The sequence below is a fragment of the Geotrypetes seraphini genome, chromosome 6 (genome assembly GCF_902459505.1).
Source record: "Geotrypetes seraphini chromosome 6, aGeoSer1.1, whole genome shotgun sequence".
Taxonomy (NCBI): domain Eukaryota; kingdom Metazoa; phylum Chordata; class Amphibia; order Gymnophiona; family Dermophiidae; genus Geotrypetes; species Geotrypetes seraphini.
The window spans coordinates 57,109,476-57,130,466 of NC_047089.1; the positions used below are offsets into that span (position 1 = coordinate 57,109,476).

The 20,991-nt window shown below is 40.9% G+C and overlaps 1 protein-coding gene across 2 annotated transcripts in view; it reads left to right on the forward strand.

The window, feature by feature from the left end:
• Positions 1 to 20,991, forward strand: part of FREM2 (FRAS1 related extracellular matrix 2) — a 277,418-nt gene that overhangs the window by 227,546 nt on the left and 28,881 nt on the right. For both annotated transcript variants that reach the window (XM_033948675.1, XM_033948676.1), the window contains exons 12-16: positions 2,016 to 2,146; positions 5,621 to 5,779; positions 11,423 to 11,726; positions 14,990 to 15,121; positions 15,247 to 15,578. In XM_033948675.1, the coding sequence (XP_033804566.1) occupies positions 2,016 to 2,146; positions 5,621 to 5,779; positions 11,423 to 11,726; positions 14,990 to 15,121; positions 15,247 to 15,578 (1,058 nt within the window). The remainder of the gene's footprint in view (positions 1 to 2,015; positions 2,147 to 5,620; positions 5,780 to 11,422; positions 11,727 to 14,989; positions 15,122 to 15,246; positions 15,579 to 20,991) is intronic.

Genomic DNA, 20,991 nt, shown 5'->3' on the forward strand with positions numbered 1-20,991 from the left:
ACTAGCGTCAAAAAGCTAAGTACTTTGGGTATACTTTATACTTTAATCATAACTGAAAAACGTATGTTATACACAATTTAAAAGACAGGTCCAGTGACGAAAGGGTGCATAAAGCCCCGCACTATGAAACACATTTGAGTGCGAGGTGGTCCTCTGAGGACCTATAAATCATATATATAAAAAATTCAACTAAGTATCTTGAAATGGAGTTAGGCAGACTTGTAAGATAACTTCTTGCAGGGACGGGCTGTGTTAAAAAGTATACATGCAAAAGTGGAGCAGGTACACAATTTCACACTATGACTGTATATCTATTAAATATATTATAAATATTCGACATATATATAAAATCTACGTTGACTGTGGAATAACATGTAGATACACACAATAGAACAGCAAATGCTGGACCATTTATTGGGTTTGTCTATTCAATCATTGGTCTTCCACCCCTTCCATATCATAACTGAAATGTGCATCAGTATCAAAATTTTTTATTTTTGAAAAAAGGGAACTTAGCTTATAAACATCTGATTGAAATAAAACGCTTCTGATTTCTGATCTCAACGGGACCCGTTTCGCCAGAGCTTCTTCAGGAGATCAAGAAATATGTAATTCTCATACACGCAGAGTTCCCTTGAAACACACATAAAACCAGTCAGCCAATCACCGTTAAAAACATATATTCACAAATAAAGACACTAACAATACCCAGACTAGCATCATCTGGGGACAAGATAGTTATGGTTTATCTCATCATAATTGCCTAAGCCCTCACAATTATAAAACATCTAGCAGGACCGATAATATCCCCAAATCGTACTTGTAACCATTATGCCAATAATGAACACTAACCTTACAGACTACCCAACCCAAGCTGGGACGCTAAACTTACCCCCTGTTTTACTAAGGTGCACTATGAATTTTAGCACGCGCTAAATATACACGTGCGCTAACCACTAACGCGTCCATAGACTAACATGCACACATTAGCGTTTAGCTCATGATTAGCACGCGCTAAAACGCTTAGCGCACCTTTGTAAAAGGAGCCCTTAGTGTGTAACATACAGTATAGGCCCCTAATTTTAGGTAACCCACAGTAAAAAATGGGTAGTATTAGGTTCAGGGGAGAACATGTACATAAGGATATTTGATATCAATATGTGTTCTTATATAGCTCTATTTTGAACCTGCTTGCAAATTACTCCTGTTTCTCTGTACATGCCATACAGAAAAAGCCAAGATACTGAGTGAATTATTTTCTGTACAAGTGATATCACCTGAATATAATTATAAATGCTATAAAAATAACATTATTTTTAAAAGGGTACTAAGGGGAGAAATGAGCTACTGTTCAGAGGTTTTATTTTACTGTTAACCCAGTTATTAGTAACGAGGTCTCTTTGCATAAAATGGGACCTGTGTGAAAATAGCTCATCTTAACGGTAGTCCATGTTGATAACTATACCCCTGAGTGAATAATTGTCTATTTGGAAATTTGTTATAAACCCTAGTGCCTTGGCCTTCTGGGTCCTTGAGGGCAACCAACAGGTCAGAGAAACAAAGATTTGCATACTAAAGAGGCAGTAGGCCTGGAAATCCCTCTCATGCGTATTTACGAGTATTAGGCCTGTTCTACAAACCAAACCTATTGACAGCCCCCTAAGGACTGGGAATGAAGACAAAGGTCCTGTTAAGATTGCAGCACACTTGAGATTGGATAGAGATTAATAAAGCAATTATGATGTTTTCTTTGGGTTGTTATATTTGGGAGACTGATTTCCTTGAATGTTTATAGGTAGGATGATTTATTATTTTTCATGATGTTTTATTGAACCTCCACGCCCCACATTGTGTTGCTCACAGCGAATGACGGGTAATCAAGCAATAATAAGAAATAAAATATGTTTCTTTTGAAGGCTTTCTTCATATATTCAACTTCTTATGCCACCATCAGTACATTCACAAAGTTCTGTTAATGCAAGGTACGGCATGAAAAGTTGTTTTTGTATTTGCAGAAATTGAGTTTAAAGAAGGTGAGACCCAGCACTTTGTGGAAATTGAAGTTCTGTATGATGGAACAAGGGAAATGAGAGAGGCCTTCACTGTTCACCTGAGACCTGATGAGAACATGGTGGCAGAAACTCAGGTAGTAAAAATGTGAAGAAATTTAAGGGGCCAGCGTTTACTAAAGAGCAATAAATATTAGTACTCTACTATGCTTTGGCTGCAAAAATCAATGAATAGTGGGGGGAATTCTATAAATGGAGTCTGAAAACTGGTGTAAATCCTGGCACGTAAATTACATTACATTAGAGATTTCTATTCCGCCATTATCTTGCGGTTCAAGGCGGATTACAAAAGAGATAAAAAACGGAGGGTTACAATGGAAGAACATTTGTCCTTTCTAGAGAGGTAAAGAGTAGGTTATGTAGTTTCTGTGTGGCGGGAAGAGGGAGGGGGGAAGGACGGTAAGTTTGAAGTTAGGGCTGTTTCAGGAATTTCTTGAAGAGTATAGTTTTTATTTCTTTTCTGAACGTCTTGTAGTCTGGTGTCGTTATCGGTAGATTGGAGATTTGGTTATCTAGTTTAGCTGCTTGAGTGCTTTACTTCTTTGATCGAGGGGTGTGTGAATGGGGGGGGTGTTTTTCTATGTCTGATTGAGGTGGTTTGGATGAGGCGGTTGTTCAGGTAAGTTGGGCTGTCTCCGTTTAAGGCTTTAAATAACATACAGTATAATTTAAATAGTATTCTTTCTTGGATTGGTAGCCAATGTGAGTTGATGTATGCTTCTGTAATATGGTCGTGTTTTCTCAATGAGTAGATGAGTCTCAGAGCTGTGTTTTGGATTGTTTGTAGTTGTTTAGTCATTGTAGCAGGGCAGGGGAAGTAGAGGATGTTGCGTGAGGTGTAAGTTATTTTTTTAGGCATGGATTCCCAAATTCCATAATACTGCACGCATCTGTAGTAAACACCCATGACCCTCCCAGTCCCTCCTATGGCCACACCCCCTTTTCTGTGTGCACCTTTATAGAATAGCGCTTTGCAAGATGCACCCATAAATTCAAAATTTTGCCAATTAACGCCAATAATGGGTTGTTAGCGCCCAATTATTGTGCAAATTGGCTTGTCAAACGGACTGCATGCACAAATTGGTCACATGCTCACATTAGTACATGCAATTTTGAGCGTAAGCTGGCTCAATGTGTGGAAAGACTGTGTGCTAACTGTTGGAGGTATATTCAGCATGTCCTCATGCAGTTATTGCACAAAAATGTTCTTTACCATGCATTAAATATTCACAGTTACCATGAATACAGTTATCAGCACTTCTTCAGGAGGTGGTTATGTGCACCAACATAGCTGCAGAAGCGACAGCATGTGGTAAGTACCATACTTAGGGAGCAATTCTGTAAAGGAGTGCCTACATTTAGGAGCGCCTACCTAATTTAAATCTAAGGCGTCTAAGTTCTTTAGGGAAGTATGCCTAATGACACCTAAGTCCCGCTCCACCCCTGACCATGCCCAATTAGGCATAATGCGGTGTTAGTCATCCTGCTATAGGCGCAATAACAGCACCTACACTGTAGGTGCGACCTGGTGCCTACTTTTTTTAATGAGGTTTTAATTGGTTTTAAATTATGTCATTAATTACCGCCAATTAAAACAATTAAGGTGGCACCACCTAACTTATGGTGCCATTTACAGAATATGCCCTTTGTTTTTAGAAGCCTCATATTACTAACGTTAACTACTCAGTCTAATTCTGAATATATATTAGTTAATGAGAAATACTTAAAATAATTTGTACCTTTGAAGTTTTCACAGAAGACTACAGATAGTGTGCTTAATGTGATTGCATTGTACTGTGGAAAATAGTACATTCTCTTCAGTAATTCCATTTGGAAAATCACTTTAGACACAATTACCAGATGGAATACTATATTTACAATTTAAATGCATTTCTACATGAATTAAGCAATACCAGCACACATGCAGGACATTCCGTTTAAGGGCCTCATTTATCAAGCTGATTGAGAGGTTTTTAGCGTGAGCCAGTGCAGTAAATGCTCCGATGCTCATAGAATTCCTATGCGTGTCAGAGCACTTACCTCATAAGAATTGCCATACTGGGACCAGACCGAAGGTCCATCAAGAGCAACATCCTATTTACAACAGTGGCCAACCCAAGTACCAGGCAGAAACCCAAAGAGTAGCAACAATCCAAAGCTGAGATTGTGATGTCATAATGCCTCTTTCCACTAATGCTTAAGAGCCAACCTCATCAGTGATGTCAAAGTGGCTTGATTATCCTATACTTGACTCACATAAGAACATAAGAGCTGATTTCTCCAGGAAAATCTACATGCAAAAGCCCATCAAAATAGGTGCGCTCTCTCTATATGCTTGCTTTTTATTTATTTTTTTTAATTCTTTATTCATTTTTTTTTAACTTTCAATAAGTGCAACATAAGATACAATCACTTGACACTTTAATATCATTTAATATTCCATCAAAAACTAATACAAATAAAATATCCCCTCCCCTTATACCCTCAATTGTATTTAAGCATAAGAAAACATAACATAACATATCCCTCCCCCCTCCCCACCCTGGACGGGTATAAATAAAGGGAAAAAACAATATTCATTCTGTACAGTAATTTGTTAATGGCCCCCAAACATCATTAAATTTCCTAAAATGCCCCTGCTGTAGCAATTACTCGTTCCATTTTAAAGATGTGGCACAACGAACTCCACCAAAAATTATAGCTCAATCTATCCCAGTTTTTCCAATTTTTTTTTTAATATGTTGTATGGCAACCCCATTCATAATAAGTAAAAGTTTATTATTTGAAGAAGAGATATATACATCCAGGGTGGGTGGGTGAGGGGAGGGAAATGTATTTTGAGAATTTAAATTACTTAATTATAATATTGTAATCACATCATATGTCTTATTGTATTAATAATTGGGAGGAGGATGGGAGAAAATGATTGTTTTATGTATTACTTGTGTAGTTAATAGGGTGTTTTATGCAGTATTTTATGTTCAATTAATTGTATTGCACTGTCAAAGTTTGAAAATCAATAAAGATTTTTTTTTTTAAAAAAAGAAGAAAAGATATATGCTTGCTTTTTAGGTATTTTTGCATGTTGTAAAATCTTACATTGTTCAATACCCTATTCACAAGAACTTGGAACAACCTTTCCACAGCAATAAGGGCAGAGATAAGCTATCTCACCTTCAGGAAAATGCTGAAAATTCTTGTTTGATAAATTCCTTACTAGTCAATGACTCGGCCTCCCTTCAGTGCGATGGTTACCTCTTTTGACTCAATGTTTGTACTCCTCATTCTCCATTTGTAACCCATGATTGCCTTCCCATACACTATTTATTTCCTCCCTTTTATGGCCCGTTACCTCCTCCCCACTTCCCTATCTACTTGCAACATTGTAGCCTTCTCATTGACGTGATGTATCCACTATTCCCCATTCTTCATTATGGGCTTCTTAATTTGTAAATCGCCTTGATCATGTGCTGGATAAGTACGATAAAGAAATTCAGATTAGATTCGATTGTAAAATCCCATATTAGTTCTGTGCTGTTCTTGATTTTTAGATGACTAAGGCCATCGTGTACATCGAAGAAATGAACAGCATGGCGGATGTCACTTTCCCATCTGTTCCCCAAGTGACCTCACTCTTGATTTATGATGATATTTCAAGGATTAAAGAGGTTCCCATTCCCATCGCTGGCTATCCTGTGGTGTGTGTTACGGTGAGTACAAGTCATTGATTGCAAATTTCTCAGCAGAGTATTTTCTTTTAGCTTGGCGTAAAAAAATATGTGACTTACAGTTTCCCTGTAGAAATTAAAGGGAGGGAATATTTATTATTTTGCATATACTGCGTTGCCATTTGCATTTAAGTTTTCATTACAGATATATATTATCTGTAGCTTTTAGATAAGACAAGAAATAGCCGCTACATGTCTCATTTTTGAAAATGTTACTGCCTGAAATTTAATTTTTCTAAAGAAACAGGTAAGGCAGCAGCAGTGGCCTACAAAGATTGAATTAAATGTATGTGATTTAAATTAATTTAGATGGTAATATTTTGGTGACGGGACAATCGTGCGCCAGACACCAGCGCGCCGACAATCGAGCACTGTTAATTCAGCACAAGACACAAGCGCGCCACAGGAAAACTTAAGTTTTAAAGAGCACCAACGGGGAGTGTGGGGGGAAACCCCCCCCCCACTTTACTGCATACTGTTCACGCTGCTGTTGGGGGGGGGCTGCAACTCCCCACATTATAGAGAAAATGGAACTTTTCCCGAAAAAAATCGGAAAAAGTTCCGTTTTCTCTATAATGGAGGGTTCCAACCCCCCCAACAGCAGCGCGAACACTATGCAGTAAAGTGGGGGGGTTCCTCACTCACACCCCACTTCGGAGCTCTTTAAAACTACACGGCGCTGGTGTCTTGTGCTGAATTGTATGCTCTCCATTGTCGGCGCGCTGGTGTCTCGCGTGCAACTGACTATGAACCAATTTTTTAACAGGGTGTTTAATATGTGAGGTAGATATACCCAGTGGCATAGTAAAGGGGTGGTGGACCACCCTGGGTACTGTCTTGGTGGGGGGCAAAGGCACTCCTCCTCCTCTCCAGCCCCCCTCCCCACTCCTCCCCCGCCACGTGCACTCCTTCAATTCCCCGTCTCTGTATCTCTAGCTCTTGACTGCGCGAACAGCAGCAACAACCTGCAGCTCATGCCAGCCTCGGCACTCTCATCTGACATCAGTTCCGGGTCCCACAACTAGGAAGTGACGTCAGAGGGAGAACCGACACTGGGGCGGCCAGGAAGTTAGAGATGCTGCTCTCGCCGGGGAAGCTAAACAGGTGCGGGGGAAGGGAAGGGGAGCTTGTGCGGCAGGAGGGGGGTGGGAAAGGAGTGTTGGGGGGGGGGGTCGGAGAAGAATGTGAGGGGGGTGCCACCACCCCGGCGCTTCCCACCCTCGCTATGCCACTGGATATGCACGTAAGTTACATCAATTTTAAAAAAGGAAAGTATAGATAAACAAGTCTAGCTATTGATTGCCATCTGTCATGGACGGGGGAAGAGTCTACCTGAAGATGTATAAAAACCACAAATGGCAGCAGTATGGTGATATTACCTTTATTGAAGATGAAATCAGTCATTGGATGTAAGCGTTGCCCAACGCAGCCACATTTCAGCTTATGCATGTATCGGGAATATGAGTTCACTTCCAGAAGAAACATCCAACAGTACATCCTAATGCAGGGGTGGGCAATTCCGGTCCTCGAGGGCCGGAATCCAGTCAGGTTTTCAGGATTTCCCCAATGAATATTCATGAGATCTGTTTGCATGCACTACTTTCAATGCATATTCATTGGGGAAATTCTGAAAACCCTACTGGATTCCAGCCCTCGAGGACTGGAGTTACCCACCCCTGTCCTAATGTGTTCAAGATTGTGACAGATGAATCAGCACCTCGGAGTGTAAGAGCAGCCTAATGGCTAGTACAGAGGGTTGAGAATCTGAGGGAATGGGGTTCAATTCCCACTACAGTTTCTTTTGACTCTGGGAAAATCACTTATTTTTTTTTTGTCATTTATTGTTAACTGTTTATTAAAATTTACTACACCACCAAAGTTGCACACGTAAATCATAGCAATTTAAAGAACTATTTTGAAAGACAGAAAGAAACTCCATAAAATATCAGAAAACATATTGCTAAAGTATTTAAAAGAAATACATCCATACATTATTAGTATACTGTAGTTAAGAGGGTTAACTATGCTAGATTGATTCTAATAGTTGGCTTCTGGTAGGATACCGCTTGTGTCCCTTATTAAAAATAATTTTTTAAATTAATGCTATAATAAATGAAAACAGATTGAAATAGGAAGGTTTTAAACTCCGAGCAAAATTCTTTTTTTTTTTTTTTTTTTAATCTTTATTAAATTTCCAAACTACCATTGTGCAAACAAACAATTTCAATATTCATAATATTACACAAAATGCATATTAAACTTATAGACATTAATGCACAACTATTTCCCCCCCCCCCAAATAATCAGCAAAAGTATATACCTACAGGAAACCATCCATATATTCCCCGAATGAAATTCCAATGCAAAACCCTCCCCCCTCCCACCCACCCTGGATGTGTATGCTTAAAGGTCAATAAAATAAAATCAATTACCATTCCTTACAGAACTTAGTCAATGGTTCCCAAACATCTATAAATTTCTTATACCGTCCCTGTTGTACAGCCATCAAATGTTCCATTTTAAAAGTATAAAAGAGAGATTCCCACTAAAAAGTTTAGTATTGTATTTTGCATTATATTTACTTTTGGCTTGACTTTACCTTTCTGTACAAGTGGATACTTGATATGTCATTGAAAAATGAAATAAAATTTAAAAAAAAAAGAAAGAAAGTGTAATTTAACCTATCCCAGTTCTTCCAATTCTTCAAAATGAGCAAAATTCTTGATAAGAAAAAATTAATCGAAGTGAATGTGATAGAGAATTCCATAACAAAGGAGCAAGGTAAAGAAATCAGTTTTGCACGTACGTAGATTCCCACTAGTCATCACTAGTGGGGGAATCTTTAAACAATGACCATTTAATAATCACAAGCAACATAAAGGGAATATAAGTAATGATAAATACTGGCTTTACCATCATGAGGAACTTGTATGTTAAAAGAATAATTTAAAAGTTTATTCTAAACTGGACTGGAAGCCAATGTAACTGTTTCAACAGAGGAGTTATGTGATTGTGATGTTTAGCATTAAAGATCAGTTAGGCAGCGGTATTTTGAAGAAGCTGTAATCTCTTACAAGTAAAACATACATAAAATTAAAACACATAACAGCTCACAGTAAATTAAACCTTTGAGCAAAAAGGCTAAATAGTCATACTTGCAAAAACAAATGTCTTTTTATATTGCTGCACAGTCAGACACAACTAGAGGTCTGCATGGGAACGGGGATCACGGGAATCCCGCGGGTCCCGCGAGAATCCCCCCCCCTAACCCACGGAGACCCCCCTCTAGCCAACGGGACTCCCACGGGGATGGAAGGCTTTGGAAGCAGGGTTCATCCATATAATATAATGGACACATCAGCCTTAGTAAAAGAGGCGGTTTATAAGTTAATTACCTGAACAAAAAAAGGGTTCGACCAAAGAGATTCCACAAGGAAGACAGCAGCGCAAACACAAAAGAAACTATGGAATTGATGATCCTGTCAGAAGTAATTGCTGCTTTTTATGGGGACGGGCGGGGATGGAGATAATTCCTTGCGGGGATGGGTTGGGATGGAGAGGATCCTGACGGGGACGGGTGGGGATGGAGAAGATCCTGGTGGGGACGGGTGGGGATGGGTGGGATTTCTGTTCCCGTGTAACTCTCTAGACACAACCATAAATGCCCAAGAGGTGTGTTCCACAAAAGCGAAAAATGAAAAACTTAACCCTCCTTAGACTGTGCACCTACTAGGGCCAGAGAAAGTACCTGCATATAGTATCTGTAAATCTCATTGGTTGTACCACAGAAATCCATGATCCTTTTACACTTTATATGGCTCAGCAGTCCAATTAAAATAGAAGTAATGCGGCAACTACAGCTTAACCCTTTCAGGACCATAAGGATCGTAGGCCAATTTTTGTGGTTTTGACGACATTTTTAGGGTAAAAAGGGCTTGCAGATGCCAAAAAATTTTTTTTTTTTGTGAAATATCATTATTTTTTAAAAAAAAAATCACACTTCTGGCTTATGGACAGTGTGGCAAGTGAATCTTCTCGTCAATCTGGCAACGACGCTAATGAATGAATGTCGGAACCAGTTTGTTTACATAAAGGCAGTATCATATGGAATCCGTACATATCAAATTTAGAACTGTAGACTATCCCAATCAAAATTTATAGGATTTTAAAGTTATGGGACAAATATGTCCCTTGGTCCTGAAAGGGTTAAAGCATACAATCGAAGCATAAGCCAAAAATGTGGGTGTCAGACAATTCTTATATCCGATGACTATTTTCATCTTCAATAAAAGGAACATTACTACACTTCTGTTATTTTTAGTTTTTTTTAACCAACTCGATGATCATCTGTGGTTGGTTTGTTAAATTTATGCTACTCTCTTGGACTGCTCCCTGCAGATATATTTTTTTGGTAAACTTCCTTTAAAAAATATTTTTTAATAGATAACTCTATGGGCTAGATGCTAACGCCTCCATAGAGCTTGCGTTAGTATTTTTCGTTTAGCACGCGCTAAAAACGCTAGCGCACCTTAGTAAAAGGAACCTATATTTAGGACCTGATTCTGTATAGTACGCCTGGTCTCAGTAGCCGCCTAAGCGGCTTTTGAGAATCACACAAGGGTATCCTATATAGAATTGCATCTGTCCTAACAGACAGACACCTAACCCCGCCTAACCATCCCGATTCTCTAACTGGCATCCATGTCACAGATGCTGTTTAGCGAATCATGTTGCCACTGAGCTGATCACGGCAAGGGAATCTCCTTGCAGCGATCAGCTGAGCGGCAGCAGCAGGGAACCCCTAACCGCACCGCAAGTCGGCCAGTGGGAGAGATGCCCAATCCCTCCCACCGCCACCCCCGAACACCCCCACACTGTCCGCAGCAGAAGGGTTGCCGAGTTCCTCCTGCTGCAAACTTTTAAACAATCCCCAGCAGCATCCCCAAAACCCCCATCCACCAAAGTCCACTTGGAATCCCCTCGTACCTTCAACAGGAAGGCTGGCTGGAGGGAAGTCTACTCCCTCTGGCTGGCAGGCCCGCCTCTTCAAAATGGCGGACCTTCCCCTTCCTGGTTCATCCTCGGATGCACCAGGGAGGGGGCTTTAGGCACCTGGGCCAACCAGAGTCTTCCTTCCCATTACATTGTGGGATGCACTGGGAATGGCCTAAGACTCCAATTGGCCAGATACCTGGGTTGTCCACTGTGAAGATGGAATGCTGGGCTAGATGGGCCTTGAAGGGCAGTTTATCAGTAGTGTTCTCCACCATATTCTTTGGGTTTCTGGTTTCCAATTGCTTGTTTTTGTCAATTGCTGTATTACAATGGTAAGCAGAAGGGGCCCGATACTGAGACTGTGGGAGGCAGCCCATCTTCCTCTCGCAGTCAGCATCGATCCCATATATTCAATAGCCGATCACCTGCCAATCTCCCTAACAGGACATTCAGCAAGAGATAGCTATCTCCCACTGAATATTGGCGGATAGCTGACTATGTGCTATTTAACTGGCCAGGAGCCATTTCCGGTTGGCTAAATAGCGCTGAATATTGTCCGGAAGCTGTTTCATTAGCTGTTCTATCTACCATTTTCTCAAGTTCTTAACAGACATCTGTTTCTTTCCGCAGGCTTGCAATTCCAAATACTTAGACTATGACAAGACTGGTTCAATTTGTGCTAGTGAGCAGATCAATGACACTCTGACACGTTACCGCTGGCTGGTCAGTGCTCCTACCGGCCTTGATGGTGTTACCAGTCCCATGAGAGAGGTGGATTTTGATACATTTTTCACTTCTTCCAAGATGATCACGCTTGATTCCATTTATTTTCAAGCCGGGTCTAGGGTGCAATGTGCCGCTCGTGCTGTAAACTCCAATGGGAACGAAGGCCTGGAACTCCTGAGTCCTGTTGTAACAGTGAATCTTGAGGAGGGTAAAGTATCTGTCCGTTGTCCTGTGTTACACAGGAAGAACATCTAATGCACCACATTCAGGCACCATCAAAACTAGATACCACATCACATAGAGATTTCTGAAAATACATTGAAGTTAATATTCAAAAAGAACATATTCGGGTAACTTTGGAAGTTACCAAGGTATGTCCTTTCTTTTTTAATTTTGGAGCCATCCGATAAATTTTGGCCAAGCATATTCATACCTGGCAAGAATTTATCTGCATATTTCTAACAGTTGCCAGGAAGGTTCCAGGGGCATCTTGGATAACATCAATATTTGGTCACTTTTGTCTAATTTTATTCACATATTTCAGCTGCAGTTTATAGCAGACCTAACCATATCTAGGCAAAGATATCCATATATCTCTTGAGTCAAAGTGTTCGGCAGCTCAGAGATTCATTGATATCTCTTTCAATATCATTAAGAGGATTCGGGCCTGCTATCAACATCATTGATTTTGATTTTGAAATTTAAGAGCTCAATACAGATAATTCATCTATATAATTATACCAGCTATTACTTACAAATGTCATTGTAGAAAGTTTTTCCCATATGTAAAGCCTCAATTACACATAGAAAATGAGTTTTATAAATTTGTGTAATTATATACTGCTTATGCATACAGTATATGTATATATATACCGACAGTAACATACTTATACCCAGACTGAGCATAGGTGATCTAGCCATGTATTCTATAAAATATACATAGTGGAGATATAAGATTTACTAAACTTATCCACGCACCACAATTTAGTAAATTTTTATTTTATTTATTTAAGAACATAAGAAGTTGCCTCCGCTGAGGCAGACCAGAGGTCCATCTTGCCCAGCGGTCTGCTCCCGCGGCGGCCCATCAGGCCTAATTGCCTGAGCAGTGTCCCTGACTAATTTTGTAACTGCCTCTAATCCTCTAATCCTATCCCTATAAGCTACTATGACATTTATTTATTTAAATATTTATAACCCACATATCCAACAATTTTTAGCGGGTAACAGCATTACATACATAATAAAATAGAATTTAAATAAACAATATACACAAACATACAAGCAAGCACTACAAACAAACAAACAGCATACCATCATCAGCAGAAAATCAAAACCTACACCCACAATCCTATGAAAAAAAAATTTATTCTGGAAATAACATGCATTACAGGCATATTTACTTTTCTTTTTCCTGCAGTTTTAGAAAGCACTCAATGAGTCAGAGTCTTGTAGGTTCAAAAGATGAAGAGCAAGGGTGTAGCTACCACTGAGTGAACCTGGTGCAAAGGCCAGAGTTGCCCACTAGTAAGAGCCAACTGCTATCAAATTGCTGCTCTGTGTCCCTGCTGTCCAGCATCTTTCTATCTCTATTTTACTCACCCTCCCACAGGTTGGCATCTGTACTCCCCCCCCCCCCCCCCGGACTGCCCTTCAAATCTATACCAATAGCAGCAATAGTGAAGCAAATAGTCTCCACCTGGCCCCACCAGGCCTTTTCTCTGCCAGGTCCCACCTCATCTGATGTAACTTCCTGTGGGGGGATGTGGTTGAGTAAAGACCCTGGCAGGACCAAACAGTGGCTACCTATTTTTATGACAACCACTGCAAATTTAAAGGATCACAGTGTGGGGGACAGAGAGAGATATCAGACTCAAGATAGGAAGAGGAAATGAGAGATGTCAGATTCATTGATGGGGAAGATGCTGGGCCTGTGGGAGGGGGGTATAAACTAGACCCAGGAGGGGAAGAAGAATGGTCGAGAGATGCTGGACCTGGGAAGAAGTAAAGAGAAAAGAAAGAGAGGGACCTGGATAAAAATTGGGGTAAGAGGAGGAGAAATGGACTGGGGTGGAAGCAAGAGTGAAGAGAAACTGATTGGACAAGGGGGGAAGGGAAATGCAGGAAGGGAGAGAAAGATACCATACTGTGGGGAAAGGGGGGAGATGTAGGCACCGGAGTGGTGGGTACAGGAGGAAGGAAAGAGAGAAAGGAGAAGCTGGAAATGGGGAGAGACAGGGATACAGACAGAGAAGAGATGCTGGGCATGGAGGGAGCATTGGCACAGGGACACAGAGAGGAGATACTGAACAGAGTAAGATAGGAACACAGGAGAGATGCTGAATATGTTGAGAAGATAGGAAATTGACAGGGTGGGATGCTGAATATAGGAGGGAGGGGAGATAGGGACAGGGACATAGAGAGGTGATGCAGAACAAGATGGACAAGGGACACAGAGAAGATGGATGGTATATTTAAAAAAGAGAAGAAATGTCAGTGAGAAAGTTGATCAAAAAGGTGATTCTGAAAAGGGCAAAAATGAGATACTGGGACCAAGGTAATGCACAGACAACAAGGGTAGAAAAAAGTACTTTTTATCCTGAATTTATTAACTTGTAAAGTCAGCTTGCAGAAATGGGCATCTCTGATGTCTTGCATTTTAGTTTCTATTTCTGTTGCTATGACAGATTTTCTATTTAGTTTTGGAATGTCTGTGCTTTTTGCAGGGTTTGTTGACTGGAGTTCTGAAAGGGTTCTCATGCCCCCTGGCCACCCTATACATTGGGGGAGAAGATGTTAAAAGGGGGCCCTTATTATTATTTCCACCTGAGCCCAATTCAGTCCCAGCTATGCCACTGGTGAAGAGTCCTCCTAGATAAATTTATTTATTTTAAATTCTTGTATTCCACCTATCTAATAAGTTAAGTTTAAGCGGGTTAGAAATTTTTTAAATAAATATATATATTTTTTTAATAATACAATACTTCCCAGAAATTTGCGGGGGTTCCGTTCCAGGAACACCCGTGAATTTCGAAAAAGTGCAAATGCGATTTAAGGGGCTGATCGAAGGCAGGAGAGGGCAGCTAGGGCGCCAGCGGGTGCTGAAAATCATTTGCGGTATTTTCCGACTGCCTCTTCCTCGTACTAAAGTCATGCTACACCAATCAGGAGCTGCTTTGACACGCCAGATAGCTGGTAATCAGTGCTTTTTAGAGGTTTCTTGAAACTACGGTTACCATATGGTTCCAGAAAAAAGAGGATGGATTGAGACATGCGGGTTTTACTTCCATTGCTTTCAATGGAAGTAAAACCTGGATGTCTCAATCTGCCTTCCTTACTTCCATTGCTTTCAATGGAAGGAAAATCTGGATTTCTCATTCCGTCCTCTTTTTTCTGGAGCCACAGAAACCCTTCTTGAAACCAAATGTTGAGTTTAAGCATAAGAGAAAATAATTTCTCCTTTCTTGTTAGGACTGTGTCAACCTCGAGGACCAGATGTGGTTGGTGCAGAGCCATTCTCTGCCAAGCTGCGCTACACCGGACCAGACGATCCAGACCATCCAAATCTCATCAAGCTAACAGTCACATTGCCGCACATCGATGGTATGTTCAAATCTCTCTTCAGGGAAGGAGTATGCCAGCGTGGTTTTTTTTTCTGACGAATGTTAACCGACAAGACTGCCCATTTTTGTAGCTTCTTTTGAGTCCTCTGTGGTGTATCTTTCTAGGTATGATGCCCATTATCTCTACAAGAGAACTCTCCAACTTTGAACTCACACTAAGCCCGGATGGCACCAGGGTTGGAAATCATAAGTGCTCCAACCTGCTGGATTACACTGAAGTAAAGACCCGCTATGGATTCCTGACTGATGCCATGAAAAACTTAGATGTGATTGGCGAAACATCTCCTTACCAATACAGCACATCCCTCAGAGGATCAGGGACCTTACGCTTCTACCGAAATCTTAATCTTGAAGCCTGCCTATGGGAGTTTATAAGCTACTATGATATGTCGGAGCTGCTCACTGACTGTGGTGGCACCATTGGCACAGATGGCCAGGTATGATACTATCTTTTATACATTATATCTCCTGTATCCCCCCCACTGAGCAACATGGTTATGTCAGGAGTACATGGAATAACATTTGAAAACTATGAACATATTAAAGAAAGCATCTAGAGCTATTCATAGAGTGGCGAATCTATTCCTCCTCACTTCCCAAATTGCAGAACCTCCTTCATCTCCTCCAAATCCCCAATTGTCCTCCTCCTTCTCCTGACTCTCCCTTCATCTTCCCCTTCATTATCATTGACAGAGGAGGTTTTATTATGCCAGTGAGGTTATTACCCTTGACACTTTTAGTCACGTCCTTTGGGTGGTAAGGGTTGGGTTCTGAGGCTTTTTCCTCCTCTAAGTTTTTGAATAAGCCTGTGCAAGCACGGTATGTTGTATAAAACATTCTATGTTTAGTACTTTGCACTTTTTAGGTGGAAGAGTTACTTACTGTTATGTGTGGATTTTCACTATACTTGTATCCTTGAAGGCAGTCAATTACCATGCCAATTAAGCCAATTAAAAAAAAAAGATTAGGTGCAGATCCAGAACTTAGGCATTGCTAAGCGGGCACAATTAGGACACCTAATGACGCTTAATGTACGCACTGTTTATAGAATATGGCCCTCAGTTCCTATCAGATGTGTCTTTTACGTTATAACAATGAGCCGAAAACTTAGTTTGAAGCCACAGGAATAACAAAAGTTATGTAGTTCAGTTAGCATGAATAAATATATATATTCCATATATGTATATATATATATATATTCCATGTATATTGATTTTTATATTTGAAGTGAAAGAAGTTGAATTAATGCTTGAAAAAATTAATGACTTGTGAAGCTCTCCCAGCAGAGCTACTCATTACTACTGTAAATTAATGCTGGTTGAATAGTCATGAATGGTCATGGCTCCTACGCGCATCCTGCGCCTGAACCGAAGTCTTCTCTCTAATGTCACAACGTCGGAGAGAAGGCTTCCAGATAAGGTGCGGGATGCGCAAGGAGCTGCTGCCCGCAGCTTTGTGCACTACATCAGTGAGGAAGAGGAAGCCAGCCTGAAGATAACACTGGGGGGCGGCATAAAATGGTCAGACGGGAGCAGGCCAGAAGTTAAGGCATAGTATGGAGGGACAACAAAGGTAACTCCATGAGCGTTGGGAGCAGCGCGGGGCATTCAGCACGGCTCCCTGCGCTAAAAAAAACGCTATCGCAGTTTAATAAAAGGGGGCCTAAGGTATACAGTTTCATTTAGCTGGCGTCTTATCAAAAATGTACCAGCCGCAGTGGAACTACTTCTGTAATTTCTTAAATTAGGCAAGTAGTAGATATTTTCAAAAACAGATCAGTCACCCCCAGCCCTGATCGTCACACTTCCCTTTCCTCTGACCCAGCGATTTCAGACTCCCACTATGTTCAGCAAAGCCCTGATTTTCAGAACTCCCTGACCCACCACTTCCTTCCCCTCCCCCTCCCTCATCTACTAGAATGGTTCAAAGCTTGTACTTTTATATTCAGGGTTTTATTTATAGTGCAGGTTCTGCGGAGAGCTGAAAGGACATTCACGGGTCACTTAGCCGTACTTTTATAAATCATAGTTTGTTTTGACTTGCTAAAAGGCTGTTCATTCATTTTCACTTCAAAGGATTTCTTGTTCCTGGGTTCACCAGAAATTGCTTTAAAATAATTGAATAGAGCAGCAGTAAAGCTGAGTGACGGTAATGTTATCATCATTATTTTACGTTGCTTTACACTTTAATTATTACTATCAAATTACTCATGGAGAGACTCAGTTACCAGAAAATTGAAATGACTTTTACAGCGACACAAAAATCCGTAATAGAACAACGGCTTTAATCCCTAAACCCAACCTCAAAACCACCAACTTCAGAGCAGATCTTTTTTTTTTTTTCACTTGGTTACCTCTCATGACCTTTTCTTCCCAGTTCACTTCATTATCCCTTACCCCAGCTGGCATGCTACTTCCTTGTTATACTGCCTTGAAGTCCTCGAGATAGGATCACGGTATGATCCCGTTCTTGTTCAGTGCTTTATTTTTTTTATTTATTTATATAAAACTGATATCTTAAGTGGTTTACATTCAGGTACTTTATCATAGTTCCTTATCTGTCATGGCGGGCTCAAACTCTTATCTAGTGTATCTAGGGCAATGAGGGGACTTGCTGAGGGTCATAAGAAGCAGTGAGGGATTTGAACCCACAACCTCAGGGTGCTAAGACTGTAGCTCTAACCACTGCGCCACACAGTCCCTTTATTGTTGTCTCTCTCTTATTCTCATAATACACACACACAACATCTGTGCCCATAGGAAAAAAAAATGAGGAAAAACAATCGAGTTTTCTGGCATGCAAGGCATCGATCGGATGCCAGATTTTAATAATAATGACCTCATTTGCATGCCAGAATCAGAGAATGTATGGCTGCCGGAAAACCATGCGGTGAGCCATTTAGAGCATCGGGTTAGCAAATACGATCATTCATTAAACCAGTCAGACTGGTTAGATGATCGGAGGCTTTAGTGCATCTAGCTACCTTCTCTTACTGCTACATATACAAAGAGACATTCAATTGTGCAAACTTTGTCCATTTGTTTATGAGTTGCCACTCCAATTTAAAAAAGATTGGAAACCGTGGTCCCTTTTTTGATAGGGTTACCATATTTGTTAAGACAAAAAAGAAGGCACATGACCCCGGCTCCACCCACAACCCGCCTCCACCATGTTAAAGGATTGACTGAATGTCCCTGCCCTTCCCTTTGGAGCCAGTTCACTAGGCATGAACAAGACAGGAAAAAAGTTTCACCTTAAGGATGCTTATGCATTTGCCCAGCAATGCCTTCTTCACCTGTCACCAACCACACTCAAAGGTCGATACTCAGAAACACCAATGCTAGAGGCAATTAGCACTAGGCCAACACCGGCATAAGGCTGCATACATGCTCAGAGTGCTGGGAGCAGTGGGGGTGCTGAAGATCAGCGTGAACATCATGTAAATACAATCAAACAAGCTGCTTAGTTATTCCCACCCAATGCTCAGAAACAGTGCTCTTAAAGAAACTCTGTCCTACTGTGGGAAAGCGTTAGAATATTTTTCTGACCTTCGGCAGGCAGGAGGAGGGAAGAGATGGCTGGGATGCAAAGGTTGAGGGAGATTGGCTGAGGGAGATGCAGATTGGGGCCTATGGTGCTGCTGGGTGGCTTCTTTCCACGCCTGCCTGAAAAGGATCTTGGCTAGCCAAACTGGAGATCCAAAGTGATTTGCTTTTCCTACAAATGATTAGTCCATGTGCAGCTGGAAGACATCCACCACCTGCAAGAATCCCCTTGAGACGCATCCTTTGGCCAGAGATTGTCTTCCTCCTGGCTCCCTAGTTTCACCGGTGGCTGGAGGAAGTGGGCATCCTTCCTGCCATCTTTCAATTTAAAGGTGCAGGGGTGTCGGGAGGGGGGGCAAGGAAAGGACTCTAGCGGCAGGAGGGAGTTGGCATCCGTCATGCCATCCTTCAATTTAAAGGTGGGGGGATGTCAGGGGGTGGGGGGGGGCACGGGATGCTGGCTTCATTGGAGGCATCAAATGGCCCTAGGGGGGATCGGTGGGAGGGAGAAATTTGGGGGGTCTTTTTTTTTTTTTTTAATTTGCAGGGGGGCAGGTCTGAGCTGTCAAGCTTTACTTTCCTGACTGAAAATTAAGGCTACAACAGCTCAGCCATTCTCTGAAAATTTTTTCCCACAAATATGGCACAATGAGGTCAGGGAATCACCCGGAGTGCTCCTTTAAATATTAATGAGCCCATTTATACCATTTTAATATTAATGACCTCATTGTACTACATTTGCATGGCAGAGTCAGAGATTGCTAGGAAGCTCGTAAAAACAATGGTGAACCGTTCTGATAATTAGCCAGCAAAATACTACCTGGAACCAGTTTAGCAACCATCGTTAAGGCCTCAGTAAGTTTTGAGAATCTGGCCCCTCTAACTAACGTTTTGTGCACGCCAGCAGAATTAGCACATGCTAAATGCTAAGAAACCCATTTGATACCTATGATCTTAGCATTTAGCATATGCTAATTCCTTTAATGGATGCTAGCTTTAGCCTCTAAGTAACTTATCACTAGTTGTTATTCCAGTGCTCTAACCAGCTAGCTTACCTCTTCACTCCTTCTCCATTAGGAATGAGAAATCCTCTGACTTCAGAAACGCAGGGTGAAAAGTCATGCAAAGCGCCCCATTCCATGAAAAGATTAGAGGGATTAATTTGGGGAACTGGGCAAATCAGAGCAATTGCTGTTTGAGTATAGAGCACAGAGATAGGCAATGCACCTGTGCTGTGTCTCCATAGCAGCAGGGTGGCTTCAGGCAGTCGGCTGCTTTCACAATGCTGTACCATATTAACCTAGGAGCAGCTGAGTGCCTGTGCTAGTCCCTTGCAGACTTTGCGTAAACACAGAGCTGCCTCAATAGAAGCTATGCCGTTTTGGTTTGGTTTTTTCTGTTGCAAGGCCGTTTGATGACCTCTGGTAATAGAACTTATTCTAACCCCCAGCCCCCCCTTCTTCAATGCCTTGTCCCTTCCAATACTACCACTCAAATGGTACCACCAAGGCAGCATTCACAATTCAAAGTAGTGCAGTTAAAATAAGATTAAAAATATGAGTATAGATTGTTTTGTATGTGTTTACTTTTATTATTATTATTATTATTATTTTGGCTAACCACCTCTCGACAATAGGCAAGACTGCTTTTAGGACATTTTCTGAGTTTCTTTTCTGGTACTGGATCATTTATAATCCTTTAAAAGGCTAAAAAAAATAGATAATCTATATTTTATCAAATGACAAATATGCCTGAAATGATATACAGTATACTTATACAAATATATGCCCCCATCTGATTAGAATCTAATTCCAAAATTTCAAAACTGCACTAAAATCCTATCTATTCACTACTGCTTTGGATTGTCCGACTATGTGCCCGGTGTATTTTCTCTGCTTAATGGGATTATTTTAAAACTGCTATTCACCTGCTAGGTGGGCATGAACCAACATTTCACAATCACAGTTGTATAAACGTTATTAATGCAAATTTACTTCCAAAAACATAAAGGTCGGGATGACACCAACAAAGTAAATAATGTCAATTGCAAAAATCCAAGCAAACAAAACTCAAGAGATCAAAAAAAACAGCTCAGATAAAAGTTCAGGCTTTTTCTTTCTCTCTGACAAATATAATAATTCACCTGAGGAATTGCCGTCCCTTAGAGCTTCCTTTTCCTCAGAGTGCTCACCTCCTATTCTCAGGCAGGTTATAATGAAAAAAATAAAGGTGTACATTTGAATTTTACAAAGCTAGGATATAAAACAAAAACTGAAAGATGTGCATACATTAAGGGGGTGTGATC